Source organism: Pholis gunnellus (genome assembly GCF_910591455.1).
Source record: "Pholis gunnellus genome assembly, chromosome: 6".
In the NCBI taxonomy this organism is placed as follows: Eukaryota; Metazoa; Chordata; class Actinopteri; order Perciformes; family Pholidae; genus Pholis; species Pholis gunnellus.
In genome coordinates, this window is record NC_136532.1 from 26175548 (window position 1) to 26187121 (window position 11574).

Here is an 11574-nt window from a genome sequence, read left to right on the forward strand (position 1 = left end):
TTTACCTGTCATTTAGCTATTTGATACCTTAAGTGATTCATTAAGCTTTTGACACCGATTTGAATTGTTTTCGGACCACTTGCCCCCTTTAGTTTGAATGCATTGTATTATTTTTTCCTCTCAATGAAAATGTATGAAAGCAAAGCAACACGGCTGTTTGAGTCACAATATGCTCTGAGCGCTCCCTGTGAGATTTCATTTTAAAAGTCAATATGAGGGGCAAAAGGGAAGGGAAATTAAAAAAAAACAAAAAAAACAAAAAACAAAGTGAACCAGCACTTTTCTTTCTTTCTCTCTGTTTTTCTCTCTCTGTGGTGTTTCTGGCATGAGAAGACTCAGGATGAAGCTGCTGTACATTACGAGTCCTGAAGGGGAAGGGCCTCACTCTCATCTCTCCACTTCAGAGTACGCCGTAGGCCGCCGACTATCTGTCGAGCTGCTCGACCTCTGACCCTCTGCGGAGTCTCCCGGGGGAGATGGCGCCATAGCGGGCAGTTTCCTGCCAGTGAGGCCCATGTGTCGCGGGACCCGCCGGGGTGCCGCCGTGGTATTTGGTGGGGTTTTCTTCAGCAGGGCGGGTGTGGCGGATCCTTTGCCGGAGCCTCGTTTGCCGCCGCGAGTGGCGTTGGCCGCCGCAGAAGCCGTCAGCGTCTCCAGCAGCTGGGAGGCCGATCCGAAGCGAACGTGCTCCTCGGTCTCGGCCGCCTCCGAGAACAGAGACAGAGCTCCGCCGCGCTTGCTGCAGGAGTCGCAGCACAGTTTGCTGTAGCCCGGAATAGAGCAGTATCGCGCTAGCACCTCCATTTGGCAGAAGATGGATTTGTCCCCGTTACACGGCTCATCTGAAAGGCAAAGAGCATTCAACGTTAACTCGGTACGCGTCACACAGCGATGAAAAGCTCTGAGAGACGGCCTTGGAAGGAGATCACATAAGCAGGTTTAATCAGAGACTGAGGGCCAAGTGTTTGTGCTATAACAAAAAACAAAAACATCTTTTACATATCAGCCACATTCAGTGTTTAACACAATGATGCTCGTTCTACTAAAGTCTGCTTAAATCGGATCAGACGGAGTTCTGGACCGATTTTTCTCCAATTCACTGTTCCCGATAATTGGGATGAGAAATCTGGTGTGGGACTTTGGTCGGTATCGATGTTCAGCCCAGATTATCTGTCAATGTGAGGGGTTAACAGATCCAGTCTTAATCAGTCCCTCAAGGAGTCATTGGAGGCGAACCACATTCACCTACATACATTTTGCTTTCTCTTTGATAAGTTTAATGGGCAGTGGATCATAAAGTACAGTTTACTGTGACAATTGTGTTGTTTTACATTGTGTAAACTTACTAAAATGAGTAAGTTATAATTAACAATTAGTGCACAGCCTAAAATGTTGGGTCTTTCAATTTTCATTTTAGCCGTTTCAAAGTCCTGCTTCTCTTTTTTTTTCTACTCGTTTCGGTGTAAATGTGCTTCAGGACGTCAACGAGGCGGAAAGATTTCATCTGAATCCATATCATCAGTACGCTCAGTGCAGTAAGTCAATATACACAACAGGTATGAATGTAGTGGTTTAATCATTACTCGCCGTATATTCAGAATGCCACATTAAAGCTCTTGAGAAGTAATATCCTACAGCGGCAACATGAAGTGCAGATCAACATGAGATCTACGTTGTGTGCTTTGAAGCGCTGCAGAAAACAGAGTGTGTTTACATCTTCACCCAAATCTACCCCTGTATCTCCGCTGCAACTCCGCTTGGCATTTATGCTTTATGGAAAGAGTTCAATGAAGTAATTGGTTTATGTTGACATTTGAGAATGAAACATTTTCACTGACCATCGACAGAAGATGCTCTTCTTTTTAAATGAATGCCAGGAAAGATTGTAGAAGGATAGATTGAGCTGTTGAAGAAAGACTACGCCATTCTTTATATTAAAGCTGTGTTTATCTTTTTAGTTTTTTCAGAGGTTACATTCTCTCTGTTGAGGACTTTGCATGCGTCAGTCCCTTCACTACAAATAAACATATATTATACTGATGATTATTCTGCAAACCATGCTGTTGTGCTTTACATTTTCTTCCTTCCAGGCACTAGTTGTTTTCCATTAATTTCTGTTTGTCATGAAAATAATTTGCAGACTCATAGAACCTGCATGAATGAGTAATTCATCACAGAAGCAGCCGTTGTATTGTTGTAGTGAGCTGAAGGGCAGAATAAGAAATCTGATCATGAACTTCATCAAGGACCCAACAATAGAACTTTAAAACGAATTAATGCAGACTTGACGTTTACCGTGATGAATTGTGCAACTCTGGTAAGTTTCGAGGGTCTGCCCATTGATTTCAATGCCATGCGGAAATGAATAGAAACCAAAGGACGGAAGGTTGGGACGATGCATGATTTGTAGTTAAGGAGGAAACCTGCAGAAATAGCTTTCAGAAGGAAACATTTTTTTATTTTCTTGTTTTGAAGCAATAGTTGAAAGAATTGCTTGATGATCATTCTGAAGAAGGAGAATGGGCGGACATATGTTGATCCGTAGAAACTGCAGAATACCTCTTCTAGAAAGGACTAGAATAGCTATTTGTTTCCCTTCAGCTCTTAATGAATGACATGCTTACCGTGGCACGGTCCCGGCCTGCAAAACCTCACAGTTTCCGGTTTCTCTCCGTTACATTGATCTCCGATTCGGCACGTGACCAGACGCCTCTCCATCCCCTCTCCGCAGGTCACAGAGCACTGTGGAAGAGCGCAGTTAGGAACGCACTCACATGCAGCTGAATAACACGGTGTTTGAAGTGGAGGCATGTCACACACAGGCAGCAGTAAATGTCAAACCAGCTGGGAGGGATAACAAGCCGACTGGAAGTACAATCTCCGCCTACAATCAGAACGTCTCGCTGCGCAGCAGACCTGGCAAAAGCATCAGCATGGAGACTTTTCTTTGTCCCCTTTGCAGGGAATGAAATCTATCTCTTACTCTGAAAACAAAGCATCCTTTGCCTCTTTCTTTTACTTTTTGCACCAGATTTACTTCACACTGCAGGTTTTTCAGTGTCTGGATGGATTTTTCTGAACATGGCTGAAGAGTTTGTCTGAGAGGGGGCATTTCAACTTTAGCTTTATCTCCGCCAGGAGGATCACGCAATCGGTCCAGTATGTCCGTATGTCACCTCTGTGTCTGTCCACAGTTAATCTTGCATTCTGCTGCAGGAAGCTGCATAGTATTTTGGGAGGCCAGTCATGGCTGCAGGCTCAAGGACCTCTTGTGGTTGCGGTGACTCACACTTTCTCCAAACACCCTTTACCGCCTGTTTTATACTGCCAGTGTACTCCTCACTTACTACTCTTAACCGGCCCCTAAAAATCACTTCACAATTCACTCTATTTGCTTTTTATTGTGGTTTTCTGTTTTATAACTCAATCAGGCAGCTTCAAAATGCGCATTATGATAGCGATGATATTTGGATTTGAATACCCAAATCGTGTCTGGGGAAATTACCGTTCGGAGCTTCCATGGAGCCCACACTGTCACTAACTGGACTTCCTGCTAAAATGTTATCACATTTTTGGAAAAAGGATTTCAGAGAGAATCAGACAGCAGGGTCTACAATATGCGTTCCAGGATGTCAAACTGAGTCAGCAGTGAAAACAGGTTGAAAAGCTAAAGCTACTGATCACAGTGTACAAGTAAACCACCACACCACTTTGAGATCGAGGCAGAAGACAATGAGATTAAGGAACACTGTTCCTGTAAAGCCGGGTGGGTCTTTATCCGCTAGCGCAGCATAGAAGTGCTAACGCTAGTTAAAGATGTGCAGCTGCAGCCCAAAGGAGTTTTGTGGCCGATGCAAGATAAATGAATACAGTTCAAACCCTACAAGAAGCGAAAAAAATGATAATTTTCATGATTCATTTTATTGTATTACCTTATCATTTATCAAGAATACATGTCACAATCATCTACTTAATAAAAATAAATAACTTAACTATTATGTGCACACATATGCATGTATACATACATATAAACAGCTATATTCCAACATAAAGATGAGCCATATCAAAATATCTGAAACCAACCAACTCACACCAGCTGCTGGTGTGAATAATTGCTTCTTATTAGCTCTTTTCTGCTCTCCACCACACAGCAGGACGTCTGATTTATTGGATATTTCGATAGTTTCAAAGGTCTCATTTGGTGAAATTGGAGAACTAAAACTGACGTGTTTTCCAATGAGATATGACACTGCCCTAAATTAAATATCAGACGCCTCATTTTTCACTTTATACACGATATCGTCAAGAAATAACATCACGCACATTAACGGTGTTGCAACACTGCAGGGAAATTGCAAGCATGCAGCAAGTAAGCTGACAGTTACTTGGAAGCAAGATGACACTAAACATAAAATCAATCACATTGATCTGTGGCTAAGTGATCCTTCTATATTAGAGTCATCTCTCCCTCTCAAATAGATCATGTGGGTACCGAACCTCTGACCAGGCTCCGGTCCTCCACTGTGCAGGACATGACACTCTGTTGCAGGGCCTCCGGCTCTCCGGCTTCTCCCCGCTGCAGTACTTGCTGTGCACGGAGCGGTTGGTGCCGTCGTTGAGGCACTGCACGCAGCGAACGGTCCGCATCTGAAAGCCCAGGCTGCCGCAGGTTTTGGTGCAATGCTCCCAGTCCTCCGAGATCCATCTGGATGAAACAAAGAGTAGATATTACCTGAGGATATGAAGCAGGTTCAGCTGATTATGTAAAAACACCAAAATGTGGACAAGAGTGCTAATACACCTTTTTTAAGGGGGAAGAAGTATTTAGTTTTTTAATTATTCTACTAGAAGTTAAAGCCCTACATCCATAATCCTACGTGAGTAAAAGTGCTTTATAAAATGTACTTAAAGTATCAGAAGTTCAAGTTTACATTTTTTTCTTTTTAAATCATGAGTTCTGTGTTTATTTGTTCAATGCATCCGTTCTAAACGGCAGGAATCAATCCGATCAAACACGGCCGACTCCTCGACGCCTCACCTGGAGCGAATGAGCCCTGAACACAAGATCACAAAAGCTCAGTTAATAATCAACGAGTTAAAAATATCTTCATTCCAAAAGAATAAACAAAGCCTCTCTTTGGACTCTTGAGTCCTCAAATTCATGATTCAATGAACAAATAAAATGCGAATGAGTTTTGCAAAATTGATGTCAAACTGTCCATGCGTCACTGCGAAGAAGAATTTCATGAGACAAGTTAAGTCCTCCGTCTGATCTCTCTGTCCCAGCAGGGAAGATATCTCCACCCGGTTCAATAAATACACTTGAAATCATCCAGCAGCCTGCAGCACTTCATCTCACAGCACATCGCCTCTGATGCTGCCGGTGACAGTTGCTTAATTATTGTTCTTCAGCCATCGTCTGACTGCAGGCACATAAACCAGTGTGACGCTGTCATATTTATCTTTATTGTATTTCACTGTGTTTTTCTCTCAGGTGACTCAGCAGCAGCTGATCATATCCTTTATAAATAACAAACTTCACAGACTACTGATAGAATTACTTATGCATCATATCAGTAAAAAGAAAAGCTCAAAGTCAGAGGGAGATGAGTCGTAGCATCGACCTGAAATCAAAGCATACCCACACTACTTCAGTCCAGATGGTAATGGTTCCCAGGGGATGAAACCGCCATCAAGAGGTTGTGGTTTGAAGTGAAAGGTCTCAACAACTATTGGATGGATTGGGGTGTACTTTGGTTCAGACATCCATGTTCCCCTCAGGGTAATTAAAAGATTGGAGACCCACTGACTTCACATTTACATTTACATGTAGTGCCGCCACCACCACCAGGTCAAATGTTTCAAATTGTCCCGAATATTTTCATTCCCATCAACCTCCGCTGCACTTGTTGTGCTAATAAGGAAATGCAAGTATGTTAACTTACATGGTGACCATGGTAAACCTGCTAAACATCATGTTTCACTGTGAGCATGTTAGCATGCCGATGTTAGCATTTAGCGCAAAGGGCTGCAGTGTCTAGGTAGCCGATAGCCTGCTAGCATGGCTGTAGCCTTTAAAGACCCAGTTTCAATTCTGTTTCCCATGTGGTCATTTATCTATTATGTGACAAATATGTTTAAAAAATCTGTATCCGAGTATTTTTGCATTGCGTCTTTTTCTCGCTGCAAAACGGTTGAAAACGTGTGACTCCCCCAACACTGAGGGGCGTTTACAAAAGGAACATCCAATTAAAGGAGAGTTTGGACGTCATACCCGTCATATGAAACCCCATCTCACCGTTTATTGAACGTAGTTATCTAACACAGCAATATGGAGAGAGACAGGAAGAGATGTGTGTTTGGATATCAGAGGGCAAAAACTCTTTTCATTTCCAAAACAAAGAGGCTGAAGTCCGATTCATTCAAGGGAGACTTTGCCAAGTTGATTAATCTGCTTATTATTTTCTTGCTTAATTGTTCTGTTAATTACAATTTCCCAGAGCCCAAGTTGATGTCATTAAATGTTTTACTTTGCTCACCCAACAGTCCAAAACCCAAATATATTCCGTATACAATAATAGCAGCAAATGTTAGATGTCTTTGCTTGAAAAATGTCAACTAGTCAACTAATCGTTGCAGCTCTAACGAGCAACCAAACGTTTTGCTGTGAGGAAACATAAACCTGCCTTCAAATCAATTTATATCGATCTGCCTCCTTGATAAGTTTGTAGTTTCAGTTAAAGCCGAGAGCTCCATCTAGTCCAGTTCATAGTGAGCAATCTCTGCGAGATGGAAACCTCAGGGCTGAACGCAGATTTATCTCACTAACCCGGTAATCTCTCTCTGCAGTGCTGTGTGGTGAGAGGCGGATTGATCCAGGTCTGAATGTGTAAAGCCATCACGCTGACGGGTAATCTTCTCCACCAAACCTCTGATCAGACCTCCGTCCTTCAATTCAATCCCCTAACAGACTGGGGCAAACACCAGCCATGCTTCTCCCTGGATCCTCCACGAGCTGCTTTTTAGACCATCTAGCAGCAGAATAAACATTAAAAACGGCTCATGTGGTCGGAATTATAGCTAAATGAGAGCTTGGAGGATTATGGTGAAGATTTAAAAGTCAAACTGAAGATATACTATGCAGAAGAAACACCCGGATTCACTCAGAAGTACTTGAGAAGAAACACTCCCTCACAATATTAATAGACCTGCAGTGACATACAGGCTGTTGAGGTGATGAATAACATGAAGACTTTTGAAAGCGGGGAAAAAAGCAGGTACAATGATTAGAGATGAAATTCAGGCTTCTTTGCAGGGCAGCAAAGAATCGAGTGTGGGATTCAGGAGCAGGCGCGAACAGCTTTGAAAGTACCATTCTTTGTCTTTGGATAGTAATTACTTGCTATTCTTCTACTGCTACGTAGAATGAGCATGCAGCGGCGAGGTGTTTGCTAATCACAAAGCCTGAGCGCTCTGAATGCAGACAGACTCTTTCCAAACTTCTCAGAGAAGTTGAGACTCATTCATCAGCAAAGAGGAACATGAAGCTACGCTCATCATTTAAAGTGCAGACACACTGCTCAATATAGAAAGCTGTCTGTCTGTGACATTATTTATGCAGAGTTTTATCCCATCTCCTCCTCCAGCTCCCCCCCACAAACTATATCAAGTTTTAGTCCACACTTTTTAAAATCTCGTTTCTACCAAATGTCATAATATCCAGCTTTCCTTCCACCTCACTGCCTGATATTGCTCTACATCACCGGTACTGTAATCTTATCTTTTTCCAGGCACACTGTCCCAAATTTCCACCTTAACATTTCTCATCTCTTCTGCCGGAATCTTTTCAAGTTTGCTCGAAGATTTCAGTCCTGTCCTGAACTAAAGGATGAGAGACCGGTCAAGTCACGAAACACAGGTCTCGAGTCCCGCAATGATGAAAAGAAAAGCAGGCCGGCTATTGAGGGAATTTGCCTTTAATTTTCAAAGGTCTGTCTCCTCACACTGACCAACTCAGACACCAAAGGAAAGGTAGAAAATAAATTTCCTCAGAGACCTCCAATCCTCTTCATCTTTTATTATATTTCAACGTATTTAACCAACTGTCTTCCTATCTCCACCAGAATAGCCTCTTGGACCCCCACCAGTCCGGGTTCAAGGTGGGTCACTCGACAGAGACAGCCCAGAGTCGCTTCACGCCGCGAGAGCTAACTCTCTCTCCTCTGTCCTGATTCTCCTGGACCTGTCTGTGGCGTTTGACACGGGGAACCACCAGATCCTCCTCTCCACTCTCGAGGCGATGGGCGTCTCAGGCTCTGCACTCTCCTTGTATGCGTCCTACCTGACAGGTCGATCCTACCACTTGACATGGAGGGGGGGCCGTGACGGAACCACGCATGCTGACTACGGGGGTTCCACAAGGTTCAGTCCTGGGCCCCCTTCTCTTCTCCCTCTACACAACATCTCTGGATTCTGTTATTCGCTCGCATGACTTCTCCTACCATTGTAATGCCGATGACACCCAGATGGTCTTGTCATTTCCCCCCCGGTGACACTCAAGTGGAGGCACGCATCTCGAAGTGGATGACGACACACCACCTCAAGCTCAACCTGGACAAAAACCGAGCTACTGTTCCTTCTGGGGTAGGGTTGCCCGCATCACCATTGATGATACCGTGGTGACGCCAACTCGGACTGCGAGGAACCTGGGTGTGACCCTGGATGACCAACTGTCGTTCTCAGCAAACATTGCATCGGTTGCACGCTCCTGCAGATTCCTGCTCTACAACATCAGGAGGATTCGCCCCCTTCCTCACTGAGGAGACGGTGCAGGTGCTCATCCAGGCTCTGGTCATCTCCCGCCTGGACTACTGCAACTCTCTACTTGCCGGAGCTCCGGCGTCGGCCATCAGACCGCTGGAGCTCGTCCAGAAAGCTGCAGCTCACCTGGTGTTCAATCGCCCCAAGTTCTCCCACACAACTTTGTATTGTATTAGCACTAATTAGCATTTATTGTATTCTGTGTTGATTTTGTATACAATTTTTCTACAGTCTGTGAAAAGGAAACAGACAGAGTCCTACCCTTGAGTTATTTACTGGAGAGCATCCCAAAAATAAGTCAATCAGACCGTAAGAGAGAAATACAACCAACAGCAGGGAGTGAATGTTTCATCCAGCATCCACAGCAGCTTTACATCGCTCGCTTCTGTCTTTCTTTTTGGTTTAAGCTCAACAGAACAGCCAGCGGGTAAACATTAGCTCACTATGTGAGGTCTTCAACATGTTACGTTGCATCATCTCCAAGTAATGAAGGTGCCTGATTAAACTGAAGGCGCTCTGGGTGGATGATTTTGGCTGCAGTTCTGCATCAATAATCAGCTGAAGCATCCGTTTCTTTCACCTGCAGGCCTTTCCTGTCACATTTAGACTCCATCACCTCAGATGACACATTCATTTCCTCACATTTCTTTTTCTTTTTTTTTACTTTCACACTCCTGCTGCTGTTTCCAGCTCAGCTGCTACACACAGCTTAAGATTGATCGTCTCTGATCCAGTTGCCATCGCTTTTAAATTATTGGGGCCGAATTTAAAACAGGACCTCTATGATGGATCTCTCATGACACGACTCATTGCTGTCCTAACAAGTCACACTGAAGGGATGCATTGGCAGAAAGTAGACCCGTTCTGGCTCCAGGTGCAGCAGATTTAAGGCCACACAGTATAAATCAATACTGTGCTTAAGAGATTTATGGGCTTTGGCTAGATCTCCGAGGGTTTGAATCTGTCGTGTCACTAAAAGACGTTGTAAAAGTAATTAAGAGACAAGTTTAACTCCCGATTAATGCTGCTGCTAAATTGCAGCACAGAGGGGAATAGCTGCTGAATATATCTGAACTACTTAACACTGAATTAATGACTCCATTACGTTTAAGACTTTTTCACACTAACTATAAAATGAGGAATCTCTGTCTGTGTGTCTGACTCCTTTGCATATCTGGAGAACGGCTCATCCGATGTACTTCACGCTCAGCTGGTGTATCGCTGGAGACCCAAAGGAGTGTTTTTATTAAAAGTGGTGCAGTTTAGACACCAGACATGTCCAGTAATAATTAACTTTGGATAATCCTGCGAAAAGTGTTCTCGGGGAGACTTCAGGCTCAATAACTGCAGTTCACTCTACAAACAAACTCATCTTCACTGTGACCTCAGTGCAGCCTTTGACACCATCAACCACTCCATCCTCCTCCTCCCCCCCCGTCTTGAGTCCTCCCTCCACATTACTGGCACAGCCCTCTCCTGGTTCAAATCCTACCTCTCCGAACCGCCAACAGTTCATTAGTATCAATAAGTTCAAGTCTGACACAGCCCCAGTCTCTCAAGGTGTCCCCCGAGGTTCGGCACTCGGTCCCCTCCTCTTCATCCTCTACCTGCTGCCCCTTGGTAACATCGTGCGCCACCATGGTCTCCATTTCCACTGCTATGCTGACGACACCCAGCTCTACATCTCCACCAAATCCATCACCCCCTTCACCCCCTTCACCCACTCCAACCACTCCACCGTCACCAACTGCCGCAAAGACATAAAGACCTGGATCTGTGATGCTAGTTCTGTATGTTTCTGTCTGTTATGTCATCTCACTGCCTTCTTTATATTGTTATTGCTTTTATTATTTCTGTCTTTACCATGTAAAGTGCATTTGAATAAAATGTATTATTATTAATAACGACCTCCGCTTACTGTATTTCACCGATGTTTCTGACGGGATTGTTGGTATTAGCAGTGGTAGAAAAAGTACTGAAGCAAAACTATTGACTCTTAAAAGAGTAAAATTATCAATACCGTCCATCAAATGTTCTGCATTTAAATGATTACTTCAAGAGTAAAAGAGAGGCATTATAAGCATAATGTACTTAAAGGCGGTTCAAGCTGGAGCTTTTAATGACTAAGATGACGCTGGATGGTTTATGAATAATAACGCATTATCATTTAATTGTTATATTTTGTGATTCTGAATCGGCAACAAAACCGATAACATTTCTTCATCAAATGTAGTACGAACATGTTTTCTTCTGAAGTAGAAGCACACAATAGGTGTAGGATACACAGCTGAGTTGGATATTTTGGGGAACAATAAGTTATTTAGTAACATGATTGAATGTTTTCACAGCTAAACATCATAATAAATCTACACTGTAGGTGTTTGGGGCCCTTTTTAATGAGGGGCCTCAGGCAGTTGCCTACCTCGCCTCAAGGTTCACATTCAGTTATTATCAGGGTGGGAAACATCTCATCGTTTCATTTGTCATGGGACACCAAAAGCTCACATTAAAAATCCAAACTAATGAAACACTTTGAGGGTTAGCAGCTCTTCAGGGCAACAATATCAACATTCATATTCAGTGGGAAACAAAACACATCATTTGCATACATTTCTTGTTTTAATAATACATCATATTAAAGGGTTTCAAAACGTCTTCTGTGGCTCATGAGAAACTTGAGGGTCTAATGAGCGATGCTGTGGAAATGCATTATGGGAATTGTGAGATGTAGAGTTTCTGGGTAAACTAGTGTGG

General features: G+C 43.5%; 1 protein-coding gene across 1 annotated transcript in view; it reads right to left on the reverse strand.

Annotated features, from left to right (window-relative positions):
• Positions 1-322: 322 nt before the first annotated feature.
• adamts3 (ADAM metallopeptidase with thrombospondin type 1 motif, 3) overlaps positions 323-11574 on the reverse strand; it is a gene marked incomplete at its 5' end in the record, with an annotated part of 114279 nt that continues 103027 nt past the window's right edge. The window contains 3 exons of the mRNA XM_079161104.1: positions 323-842; positions 2625-2742; positions 4498-4705. Coding sequence (XP_079017230.1) covers positions 388-842; positions 2625-2742; positions 4498-4705 — 781 coding nt within the window. The 3' untranslated portion in view covers positions 323-387. The remainder of the gene's footprint in view (positions 843-2624; positions 2743-4497; positions 4706-11574) is intronic.